This window comes from Onychomys torridus, chromosome X (genome assembly GCF_903995425.1).
Source record: "Onychomys torridus chromosome X, mOncTor1.1, whole genome shotgun sequence".
Taxonomy (NCBI): Eukaryota; Metazoa; Chordata; class Mammalia; order Rodentia; family Cricetidae; genus Onychomys; species Onychomys torridus.
The window spans coordinates 91,452,697-91,466,124 of NC_050466.1; the positions used below are offsets into that span (position 1 = coordinate 91,452,697).

At 38.7% G+C, this 13,428-nt stretch overlaps 1 protein-coding gene across 4 annotated transcripts in view; it reads right to left on the reverse strand.

Annotated features, from left to right (window-relative positions):
* Positions 1 to 13,130, reverse strand: part of Phka1 (phosphorylase kinase regulatory subunit alpha 1) — a 121,635-nt gene extending 108,505 nt beyond the window's left edge. For all 4 annotated transcript variants that reach the window (XM_036174221.1, XM_036174220.1, XM_036174219.1 and 1 more), the window contains exons 1-4: positions 12,723 to 13,130; positions 11,466 to 11,624; positions 8,396 to 8,443; positions 5,691 to 5,859 (exon numbers count right to left, since the gene is read on the reverse strand). In XM_036174221.1, the coding sequence (XP_036030114.1) occupies positions 5,691 to 5,859; positions 8,396 to 8,443; positions 11,466 to 11,624; positions 12,723 to 12,800 (454 nt within the window). In that variant the 5' untranslated portion in view covers positions 12,801 to 13,130. The remainder of the gene's footprint in view (positions 1 to 5,690; positions 5,860 to 8,395; positions 8,444 to 11,465; positions 11,625 to 12,722) is intronic.
* Positions 13,131 to 13,428: the final 298 nt, after the last annotated feature.

A 13,428-nucleotide genomic window follows, 5' to 3' on the forward strand; every position in this document is an offset into this window, starting at 1 on the left:
TTTTTCTCTTTTGTTTTGAAACAGGATCTTCCTATAGCCTCAAACTTGAGACCCCCACACCTTTACCCCTCAAACTTGAGACCCCCACACCTTTACCTTCCAACTACTAGGTTTAGAAGCATCTACCACATCTGACTTAATTATGCTGGTAATCTAAATAATGAGTTATGAGAATTCTTTATACTCTATAGCTTACATATGATTTGCAAATATTTTCTTCTATATCTATAGGTTGATTTTACAGACACACATGACACAAATACATACATACACGAGACAGAGAGGTGTTTGTTTTTTAAATGAAGTCTTACAGGTCAGCATTGAATTTGCTATTTAGTTGAGGATGACCATTAACTCTGGATCCTTCTACCTATATCTCCAAGTGCTAGGATCACAAATGGACATCATACTATACATAGATTCTCTTTTAATTTCTTGAATGGGTCCTTTGAAGCATAAATATTAATTTTGGTAAATTCCAATTATGATTTTTTTCTTTAGCTTTTTACGCTTTTGCTATCATATCCAAGAGAATTCTCCCTCTTTTTTTCTTTTTTCTTCCCTTCTTTTCTTTTCTTTTCTTTTTTTTTTGAGAAAAGAGCCCCATGTATCCAAAGATGATCTTGAACTCACTGTTCAGTTGAGCCTGGCCTTGAACTCCCAATCCTCTTGCTTTGTGTCTAAACTTTTAGTTTGAAAACTGGGTATTATTATAGAGTATGTTGTGAGAACACTAGATCCTGATACCCTCTTCTCTGGGGATTGTTCTTGTTTATTTAGGGATCTGACTGAACTCTTTCTGCTGTGGATACCCCTCTGTATGCTGTGAATGTGTTGCTCTGATTTGGTTGATAAATAAAATGCTGATTGGCCAGTAGCCAGGCAGGAAGTATAGTATAGGTGGGACAAGCAGAGAGGATTTTGAGACTAGGAAAGCTGAGTCAGGAGTTGCCAGCCAGCCACAGAGGAAACAAGAGGTAAAAGTACTGGTAAGCTACAAGCCACGTGGCAACTTATAGATTAGTAAAAATGGGTTAATTTAAGATATAAGAACTAGATAACAAGAAGCCTTCTATGGGCATACAGCTTATAAGTAATATGTGTGTGTTTACTTGGGTCTGAGTGGCTGCAGGCCCAGGCTGGACTGGAAAAAACTCCAGCTACATCTTTCAGTAAAATTCATTCCCCCAGTGCACATAGCCTCTGGTAGTCCTCAGAAGATACAGCCTTGGGGACATGCACTGTCATCCTTAGAAGACAATGTTGCTATTGGGGAGAGGAGCTCATTAACTATCTTTTTCCAAGATCTGGTAGATATCTGCCTCTATTGGTAACAAGGTAAGCCCCCACCACTGACTTCAACTGATCACTCTATTGTTTTGTAGAATCACCAAACATAAATTGCTCCATCATTTTATTTTATTTTATTTTATTTTATTTTAAAGATTTATTTATTTATTATGTATACAGCATGTATGACTGCAGGCCAGAAGAGGACACCAGATATCGTTACAGATGATGGTGAGCCACCATGTGGTTGCTGGGAATTGAACTCAGGACCTCTGGAAGAGCAGTCAGTGCTCTTAACCTCTGAGCCATCTCTCCAGCCCCACTCCATCATTTTAAACAATTAAACTCAGGCCCTTTCTCATACAATCTTTGAGTCAAGTCTTTGATACTTGAGCTAACATCTAGAAGCACTCCTTAGCTTTCTTTGGATTTGTTAAAATTTCTAGCTAATCTGTCTTTTAATTTCTTGCTGTTACTGAACAGTAAACTTCATCTAAATTATTTAGACATGTTTTTAAAAAGACTTACTTTGTTGTGTGTGGGGTTTGCCAGCACGGGTGCACCATGTGCATGCAGTGCCTGTAGAGGCCAGAAGAAGGCATCAAATCTCCCGCAACTGCAGTTTCAGATGGTTGTGAGCCACCATGTAGGGGCTGAGACTTGAGCCCAAGTTCTCTGGAAGAGCAGCCAGCACTTGTAACTGCTAAGTCATCTATCCGGTCCTTCATCTTAATTACTAAGAACCAAAATCTGCATTGAACTTGCCAAACTTTCTTCAAGAAGTTAATTTTTTTCTTTCTTTTTTTTTTTTTAAAGATTTATTTATTTATTATGTATACAGAAGAGGGCACCAGATCTCATTACAGATGGTTGTGAGCTACCATGTGGTTGCTGGGAATTGAACTCAGGACCTCTGGACCTCTGGACCTCTGGAAGAGCAGCTGGTGCTCTTAACCTTTGAGCCATCTCTCCAGCCCAAAAAGTAGTCTCTTTTTTTTTGGAGCTGAGGATCGAACCCAGGGCCTTGTGCTTGCTAGGCAAGCACTCTACCTCTGAGCTAAATCCCCAACCCCTTAATTTTCTTAAGAAGAGCTACAGGGCTTTGCTTTTACAGTTTGTTTCTGTGCCAGTGCTCCAGCACTGGTGGAGTACAGTGGTCCATTTCCTTTGGAATGTCCATTTCTGTTTTCCACACTAAGCTCTGGACAGGAGATGGAGCTTCTGATCATCCCAGCTTGCATATTCCAGTGTAGGATGATGGTTGACCCAACCAAGAGGCAGACAACCTAGTATTCTCACTCTGCTCTGTCTAAGGCAGATTCTACTTCACTGGTGTCTGGGGGTAATGAGGATCCCAAAGCTGTACTTGCCTGAACTAGGGCTTCTGCAATACAGAGCTTGGGAGAATGATAAATGATGCCAGCCTATTTTCTAAGGGAGAATCAGGAACATTAAACTAGAGCAGTGGTTCTCAACCTGTAGGCTGTGACCCTTTTGGCAAACCTCTAGCTCCAAAAATATTTACATTACCTTTTGTAACACTAGCAAAATTACAGTTATGAAGTAGCAATGGAAATCATTTCATGGTTGGGAGTCAGCACAACCTGAGGAACTGTACTAAATGGTCATAGCATTGTGAAGGTTGAGAACCACTGCACTATAGCTTAGGAGAGAGGAAGCCTTGTGTTCTGGCTATAGCCACCTCAGACAATGCTTCGATTATCCTGAGTTGGGATAGGAGAGGGACTGAGACCAGATACCACAGTCTCTCACTGCTCTAAATAATTCCATTTCTTGGAGTGCTTCTCTACTTACTGTATGTCCCTTTGGGCAATTTCCAATGGCTTCAAAGGACTGGTTTGTTCTTAAATTTTCAGCATTTTGGGCTGTTTTGCTGGAGTCTATGGAGCTCTTCATGCTACCATTCTATAAGCTGCAATCAAATTCTATGTAAATCTATCTTCAAAAACATTGCTAATACTCTATGAAAAATTTTCACACTCTTTTCACCAATTATATCTAACAAAGTTCCTTTTTAATTTCAATTCAAATGTACTATACAAAATTTGTATTATTTCTTGCAAAAGTATTTCATTAACGTCTTTACTAATCTTCCATCTTAATTATGTCCCCCATCCAATCTATCTTCTTGTTAGTAGAATGAACCACCTTAAAGTCCCTTCATTATCTTCATCGAATGGCTCTCTACATATTGCAGACTATAATTTCAAACTATTTAGCATGCTATACAGTCCTCAAATAGCAAGCCCTAACTTACCTTGATGACCAGTGCCTTTCAAACTTCTATGTTATATACTTATTATTATTACTTCCCCTTTATGAATTGTAAATTTTGATTTATTCATATTTATTTCTCAAAGACTTAGTCAAATAATATCCACTGTATTACAAGCACTTATCAACGTCAGCTGATTGAGTTGAAAATTAATTAAGTCAGGAATCAATAAACTTTTGTTTAATAAATATATCTCATGGGCCTTTTTAATGTATCTCTGCTTCCATCTGGGGGATTACATTTTAAAACCATCAGAGATATTTAGTCAGTGCCTGCCTTTTTTGAAAAGCTAGACAGTGGTGGCACACACCTTTAGTCCAGCACTTGGGAGGCAGAGGCAGGTGAATCTCTGAGTTTAAGGCCAGCCTGGTCTACAGAGCAAATTCCAGTACAGCCAGGGCTACACAGAGAAACCTTGTCTCAAACAAAACAAAAACAATAAAATAAACAGCTCTCAGGGTTGGAAATAAAGTATTTTTCAAAATGAAATTATAACTACCATTCTATTTAAAGAAATAAAACAAAATTATATTTATTCTGGAAGAAATTTCTTGTCCCCCCCAAAAAACTAATTGGGTAGCCAATTCATAGTTTTGTAGAAAGGTTATTCAGACTCTAGGCTATGCGTTCTAGAAGAAAAAAATTAAAGAGTTTCTCAGCAAGCATTTATTTGAAAGAGAAAGAGAGAAGAATATCCTGAGGGGATTCCCACTTTGGGTGCCTTTAGTAACAAACAGGAAGACAAAGAAATTGAAATGTCAAAAATGCAGGATTCAGGACTGAGCAGACGGCTCTGCTGTAAAAGTACCTGCCTTGCAATTAGGAAGACTTGAGTTGTGATCCTCAGAAACCACAGAAAAGCTGGGCACAGTCATGCACATCTGTAACTCTAGCTTTGGGGAAGGGGAGAGAGTGAGGCAGATTCCCAGTGTTCACTAGTCAGTCTAGCAATCATTAAGCTTTGAGTTCATTGAGAGAGCCTGTTTCAAAAGATAAGATGAAAAGCAATGGTAGAAGACACCTGATGTCAACCTCTGACCTCCACACACATAGGCAGACACACAAACATGTACTTCTAACCACATATGAACACACGCACTACAGATACACACACAAGTGTGGTACTACCTGGATATGATGGTACACACCTATAATCTCAGCTAATTTCAAGGCTGATGAAGGAAGATTACAAGTTTCAGGCTAGCCTGGGCAATTTAGTGAAACCCTCTCTCTTAAAAAAAAATTTAAAGAGCTAGGATTTTAGCTTAGTGGAAGAGTTCTTGCTTAGCATGTGTGAGTCCCTGTGTTGAAACCACAGCACCACAGAAAAAATGGTAGTGTAAATACGTTAACTTACTCAGAATGATCTGGCAATGTTCTTATCAAGTTTAGGAACTGGATAGAATAGGAGTGCTCCCATCTCTAACTGTGTTGTTTGTTTGTTTATTTTGAGACAGGATGTCACTACATAGCTTTGACTGGCCTAGAAGTTGCTATATAGATCAGGGCTGGCTTGGAACTTGCAACAATTCTTCTGCATCTGCCTCCCAAGTGTTAGAATTGTAGACAGATGTGAGCTACCATATTTCTTACAATTTTCTTTTACATATCAAGCATCAAAATATAATCACAAACTACTTACATAGAATATTGTTTACTAATAAAACATATATTTATATCCAGATCATACTCATAAAGAGTATATAAAGTGGGTGGTTCTGTAGCTACACTAATCACGGGCATATTAGTGTATAGTATGGGAAATAAGAAAAAAAAACCTTCAACCCTCCTTCCTATCTCCTGGCAACTGAGAATAAGTAAATAATAAAAATGCCTGTCTAAAGACATAGCCAAGAATTCCAGGTTCCTATTTTTAAAGAGTATTAATTAGTTTAGCACTGCAAATTTGTTTCTCAACACAATAAGATATTGCCTAGACCTCAAAAAACTTATCTAGCTGTACAAAACTTTTAAAATCCCATTATTTCTAATGTGCTTCTTTGAAGATATTTTATTTTCTGACCAATACCCACAGGGAAGCCAAAAGAATCAGAGTAGATGCTCCAAGCTTAGGGGCATACAGTAACTCTCTCCTTGTACTGACCTGAGGCAGTCATTTGTGCTAGGAAGAGCAGGTACACAGAAGTAGCATCCAACTGGAGGTGTCCCCACTGGTCATCACCCACTACCGTGGCACAAGTTTTGGTGTTGTACTTGGCATGGAGGCTATCCTTAGTACTCTGACTATACTTGAAGGACTCTACTTTATCCACCTGAAAAGAAAAGAAGAAGGAAAGTCAGAAAGTCACCCACATGCTATGTATCTGGAGTGCTACAGCATACACCACTGCACTCTGCCTTCCCTAAACCTAACCCTGAGTGAACATTTAAAATAAATTGTTACCCATTTCCCCCTACACTGAAAAATCTGTTACTTTTAATAAAAAACAACAAATGGCGGGAAAAAAAACCCCCAGCTATTTCCTGTTCATCACCTCTCTTCTATGCTTTTCAAATGTTTGCTTTGCTATATTGTAGAGAAACTGCAAATTCAAAATATTAACACTTTAGTAAGATAACTTAGTGTTACACATTTGTTCATGAAATTAAAGTAGGAATCTACAGATACATTGAGAGAAGACAATTTTTTATTATACACGTGTGCATAGCAGTTTGTAGGTGTGAGTAACCCCAGAGGCCAGAAGAGGGCATCAGATTCCTTGGAGCTGAAGTTATAGGCAGTTGTGAGCCACCCAACAAACTCAGGTTCTCTGCAAGAGCAATATGTGCGCTTAACCTCTGAGCCATCTCTCTAACTCCAAGATGATAACTTCTGAAGATACCATAAAAAGTGTTAATGAAAACCATACACAGTAATAGAGAAATAGTATTATAGAAAGCTGAAATTACAAATTAGAAGCTGGGGGTATAGCTTAGTGGTAGTGTGTTCTGAGAATGCATAAGGCTCTGGGTTCAATTTCTAACACACTCACACACAGGGAGAGAGAGAGAGAGAGAGAGGGAGGGAGGGAGGGAGGGGAGACAGAGAGACAGACAGAGAGACATAGAGGCAGAGACAGACAGAGAGACAGAGACAGAGAGAGGAAGGAAGGAAGGAAGGAAGGAAGGAAGGAAGGAAGGAAGACAGCAAGCCAGCCGGGCGGTGGTGGTGCACATCTTTAATCCCAGCACTCGGGAGGCAGAGGCAGGCAGATCTCTGTGAGTTTGAGGCCAGCCTGGGCTACCAAGTGAGTTCCAGGAAAGGCGCAAAGCTACACAGAGAAACCCTGTCTCGAAGAAAGAAAGAAAGAAAGAAAGAAAGAAAGAAAGAAAGAAAGAAAGAAAGAGAGAAAGAGAGAAAGAGAGAGAGAGAGAGAGAGAGAAAGAGAGAAAGAAAGAGAGAAAGAAAGAGAGAGAGAGAAAGAGAGAAAGAGAGAAAGGAAGGAAGAGAGAGAGAAAGAAAGAAAGGAAGGAAGAAAGAAAGGAAGGAAGGAAAGAAGGAAGGAAGGAAGAGAGAAAGAGAGAAAGAAAGAAAGAGAGAGAGAAAGAAAGAAAGAAAGAAAGAAAGAAAGAAAGAGGGAGGGAGGGAGGGAAGAAAGGAAGGAAGGAAGGAAGGAAGGAAGGAAGGAAGGAAGGAAGGAAGGAAGGAAGAGAGAGAAAGAAAGTCCAGACAGGAAACCTTGGGTAAAAGTTCCTGACCTAATTCCTAAAATGTAGTTGTGATTGTTTATGCCTCTGATGTATAATAACCAGGACATCTTAAATATGTTCATGAAACATGAACTATACCTATTTAATAAGACAGAAAGTATAACTATCTGAAATACAAATGAAGTAAAAAATACAGAGAGAAAAATGCTATGATGTGAACAGACTAGTAAAGAGGTATGTACAATAATTAATTGTATATACATTTAAAAATCTTTTGTAGATAAGGAAGTTTAGAAGTTGAGAGTTGATTTCTTTCTATTTTCACATCGTTAAGCCAGATTAAATATGTACATGTTTTGAGATCTTAGAATAAAGTTATCTTACTAAAATACGTTTGTGTGAAAAAATGTCATAAACTTAAAACGTGAATAATAGGCTTTAAAAATATTTGCAATATATGTGACAAATGTATAATATCCATAATGTACATGAACTCAATAGGCAAGAAACAGACAATGTACAAATAAAAAGAGGAAAAGTTCTAGCAGGTAATTCACCAGCAAGGGACTACAGATTTTCAATCCATATATAAAAAGATATTCAGCGACACTAAAGGTCAGAAAATGCTAGTCACTTGAAGTTCAAGATCCCTTATCCCCAATCCTAAAATTGAAAATACTTTGATTTTTTTTTCCAACTACATTTTACATCAATACTCATTTGGTGGAAACTCTAAATTCAAATCAATATAGGGCTATTTATAGGCTTTCTTCCATTTAGTGTAAAAGAAATGATTCCCTACAAAGAAATGTTTTTTTATTGTGGAGTATTTTTCTCTATCAACTGAAGACATGAGAAATTATATGATACGTGTACTATGTTATTTTTTAAAAAAATCTGAAAATGTATTAATTCTAGAACTGATCTGGATCTAAGAGTTTAAATAATTTTTAAAAAATCATTTGTAAAAGAAGAAAAAAGACTGGAAGGAAATACTCCCGTTGTAACAGGGCTGTAAGTCTGTGTGTGACATCCCCCACATGAGAGTTCCAAACTTTCTAAAATTAGAGTGTACTGTTTGTGAAACTAAAAAAGGGGTTATAAGCATGATTAGGATGTTGTCCGCTGTTTCCTTAGAAGTTGTTACCAATTCCATACCTGTCTGATCATGCAGTGCAGCAGTCCTCTCATTAGCTTCACTACACTCTGCAGAAACAAACAGAAACAAGACTGTTATAAACATACTGAGATGCAAGAACACTTACTCAGCAACTTCAGTCGGTACATGACCTTTTGAGAACAAGTAACCCTATCCTGGGTTCTATTTACATGGCATTTACTTTATAGGTCCACAGAACAGATTGCAGCTAAAAGTTGAAGAATCAAAAGCCATAGTTTATGAATACTTGGATTTAAATAATAATATAAGTTTGGCAGTTTTACCTAAAAATAAGCTAACTATCTAACAGGGGAGACTCCACCTAGAGAAAAGAAGCAAGTCAACTCATATAGCCCTAGGGATCCTCTAGTATATGCCCTACAGCCTCCATAGCATCTTTTCAAATCTTTCATTTTATTTCTAAAGATTTCTTTTTCATTTTATATGTATGGGTGTTTGGATTGTATGTACAGATCACATGCATGCCTGGCATGAGTAGCGAGTATGTTTTAGAATATCACAGCATAGAATAGCTTCTCCACCTCTCTACACAGCTTTCTGTTTCACAATCTAGAAGATCTTCAATTGGCCTTGTGTTCCACAGACCACACTATGAGAAATTTTTTAAGGAATACTGTGAGGGTGACTATAAAATGAAGACACCTTTAAGAGAAACAGCAAGCTGCAACTTTTTGGTAGGGTATTGTGTTTGGTTTTACTTAGAAAGGTGGGCTTTCAGGCACACAGAGTTTGAAGAACCCCAGGGTACACAGGGAAAACTAGTAAGCAGACAAATAAAAACTAGAGTTTGGATCTCAAGTGAGATTAGAGTTAAAGGAAGAGATCGGGAAATCATTCTCATAAAGGTGTGAAAAGCCACAAAAAAAAGAGAGATGATACAAGAGAATAAAAGAACCAGAATTGGAGGCAGCCAAAGAGACCTTGATTTACCTGAGTATTTATTTTTATAGCTATGAGATTGTATGTATATGCCCAAGCAATGGGACATTCATAAAAGTATACTTGTGTATAATTCTATTTCCAATCTACTATATAGAAGTTAGTTAAAGCCATTTCTTCTTCTCATCCACAATTCTCTTCAATTCTCAGAGTTTATGAGAGAGAAGCTAAAAGTTGGAAGAAACTGTATAAATGATTAACAATGTTTTGAGGGAAATCTACACAGTAATGTTATGTTGGCCATAGGTAGAAATTTAATCCATGGATGTATTGGATTTAATTTACTAGCTATAGATCAGATAATTTACTAGTTATAGATCAGTTATTCTAGGCACATTATTAGATCTGTCTATAATAGAATCTTAAACTGAAAGTGAGGTCCGGTAAGGCTATCTCTGAAAAGTTTTCCAAGCAATTCCAATGAACCACCAGAGTTGAGAATTACTTATCTGGGTCAGCGACAAATCCAACCCATAACTATTGCTGTAAATAAAGTTTTATTGGAACACTGCCATGCTAATTCTTTACATATCATCTCTGGTTCTTTTCTGCTTTACCTACAGAGCTGAGTAATTAGAGACAAGTGACATGTATGTCAAAAATATTTATTATCTGACCCTTTACAAAGATGGGTGGGTTTCTAATCACCACTCTTAAATTAATGCTGGTTTTTTAAAACAAGAGATCTAATAATCAAATTTGTTTTGATTCATATAACAAGTCCATATAAAATTTAGAGTTCTCACAAAAGCTTTTCTGAAGCTATTTCCCATTTCCACAATATTCTGAAACATTATAAAGTTACTAATATGGTGATATAAAAATATTTTTCAGCTACGTGAAAGGTTATATAACAGGACATTAAAATTTTAGAACTGGCAATTCATCTTTTTCCTCATTTTCCCACTTGGGTCAAATAAGGAAAGATACCAACTCAATAGGATGATGGGACAACAGATTTATTCTAATAATCTTGAAAAGTTTTGATTAAATTTTATCAGGCATGTATTTACAGTTCTGCTGATATTGATTTATAGCAAATCAAAATAAGGAACAAACTACTGAGATCAAAATATCAAAACATTCAGGCTAGGATGTAGGCCTAGGGGTTTTAAAAAATACTACTACATCTTCCAAATTTCTATTATGATGTTATTTCTACAAAAGTCTGTACTTCCTAGGCAAAAACTCCATCAATTTTTGTGTCTCTCAGTAATGGATTGAAAGAATTACACAAATGCCTACTGACGGTAGTACAGTGAAGACTTGTCTCACTGCCGGGAACTACAATTCTGAATATATTGCTGCTCTTAAAAATAACCAAATCTCAAGATTCTGACTTAGAGGTCACAAACGGAGCTCTGGTTTTCTAAGTTCAAGGGAAAGACAGGAGAAAATGGCTGGTCTGGTAAGGCTCCTTCTCACTAATGGAAAAGGATCCACATATACTTACAACTAATAGCAGAGCACTTTATCATTAAAGGTCTCATGTAATCCAAACAATGCCAAATTACTGCTTTTTTAGACACTTAAGAGGATATAGTTCCCTTTGTGTTCAGAAGTTCTATACTTACTTTACTCAGGGGAAGGTGCCTTAAAAGTTGGCTTACGATCATCTCCTGACTCTAACCTCAATTTGTGCCCAGGCAGGCAACAGGCTCTCTAAAATAGTGGTCACAGCTATACAGATCACCATTCCTTTTGTCTAGTGAGGACAGCCTGATTTATGTCACTTATGCTTATATAGATACAATTATTTTCCAAAAATAAGTAAAATAGTATATATCTGCTCCCAAATAGTCTTCTCAATGAAAATAAAATGGTGGAACCTGAAAATTCACTTAGGGGATTATTAACTTTAGAAACTTACCAGGGTAGGATTTATAAAGTAATGAACATAATGGACCTCTTCCCTTGAATCTGCAAGTTTCAAGTTTCCACTGCAATAACCAAACCAAACTAAAATCGAACCAAAACTGCTTCAGCTACAGTACAGGAAACCTTGATAGAAGGCAGTTTCAGCAAGACGGCCTAGGGATGACATTCCCTTCAACTCCCACTCACCCTACTAAAACCACCCTTAGCTCCACAGGGGTTTGTTTTGATTACCTGCTCCAGTTCATAGGCCTTTGCCTTGTCCTCATCACGGTCTGCATTTTTCCGATATGCCAGGCCCAAACCCCACACAGCCAGGATACTGTACACATTATCTCGGACCCAGGCATCTTTCTGATCATAACTGGCCGGAAGCAATCCTGTTACTGGATTCTGCAAGATCAATCAAGAGAGGACAAACAGTTAAGCTCAGAATGTTAAAGGGAACAATCTATGAAATATTTTATTTGGAAATTTTAGTCTTTCTCCTTCTTCCCCATTCTTGAGTTTTAGAATTTCCTTTTCTTTTTACCAATTTCAGGCAGACATTATCCCCCAGCTGTACTGAGTTATAACTGACAATAAAATTATAAATATTTACAGCATGCAACATTATAATTTGACATATACATGAATGAATTGTGGACTGACTAGCACAATCAAGTTACTGCGCCCATCACCTCACTTTGATATGGTGGGATTTTCTCTTTCAGCAAATTTCAAGTACACAATGAAAGTATTATGGACTAGTCAGTGTGCTGCTTTTGCTAATCTGTGTTGCAAATATACTCATTTTAACAGAAAATTTTTTCTCTTCCCACAAGCTATCTTAAGATCAAGGAAAGAGCTAGCTGAAGGCTTAAAAATCCAAAATGTGTGTATCATTAAAATGAAGTCATTATTAAAGGTATTATTATCACATGTATTACTAGAATGTCTAAAATCGTTTTTAAAGAAAAAATGTAATTTTTGAGTTAAATTCAACTACTAATAAAGTAAAGGAGAAGAAATATATTTAGAAACATATACAGTCAGGTGTGGTGCCTTATGACTATAATTCCTTGGCTGGAGAGATTGAAGCAGGGAGACTTAGCTACATAGTGAGTTTCAGTCCATCGTGGGCCACAGAGTAAGACTTTGTTCCCCAAACAAACCAAACAACTCTGAAATTACATTTTCTTTAAAAACGATTTTAGTAGATGGCACAAACCTGGGGTGAGGGCGTCAATAAACAAGTGTTAACACCTCTTGCAACTCTGCTCCTGGAACCCACTGGAGTTGTGTGTGTGTGTGGAGGGGGGGTACCTCTGAGCTCAGAAACCACTACTCAGGAATTACTGCAGAGGGGTGGTGGTTGTTCATGCCACACTTGGGTTCTTTCTTTCCTCGGGTTCAACATGTAACTTTCCTTCAGGATCTTTTGCATTCCAGGGTTCATCCAGGGTCAGTGTCCAGCCGCTCTGCTCTCACTTCACCCCTGCTTACACTTACCTGATGGCACAGGATGGTCTGATGCACCAGCCGAGCATAGCCATCCAGGCGAACCCCCGAGTTACTCCGGCTCCTCATTGCGCCACGTCCCTAATCCCCCAATCCACACTCGGGAAGCTTGGACACCAGGCCTGCCGAAACCTTCAAAGCGCTGTTCACTTGCTTGGCCAATGGTTCCCGCGCAGCGCCCTGCTCCAGCGGCCTCGGAGTTCGCTCAGGCGACGGCTCAGCTTCCCGGGCTCTAGGCTTCGGCCCGCAACGCCCCGGTCTCCACTCAGTCTTCCGTGACCTCCAGGTGCCGAAGCGGCATCCTCCCTTTCAGGATCGACTGAAAGGGACCGCAGCGGCCCGGGAGACTCCAGGCTGGCAAGTGCGGCGGGTCAGCGGCCCTAGCACCGCCTCCCCTGGCCAGCGTGCGGGGGCGGGGCGTGGGTCCTGCAGCTGCGCGCTGCGCCCACGGGCTGGCCGCTCACTGCCCAGAATGTGTCGCCGTAGGCAATGTGCTCTCCTGGGGTTATTTTCGAAACACTGCAAGTGACTATTTTAATTTTGCACGCCTGTTGTGCGCACAGGCAGTTGTTCTCACTTCTGGGGGACTAGTTTTAGGAACCCACGGGAACTTCAAAACTGAAAGGAGAGACGCGTTTGCGCTCTGGGCGATTCGATTTCCGGATCTTTGTTTGACTAAAAGTTGGATTAAACTCTG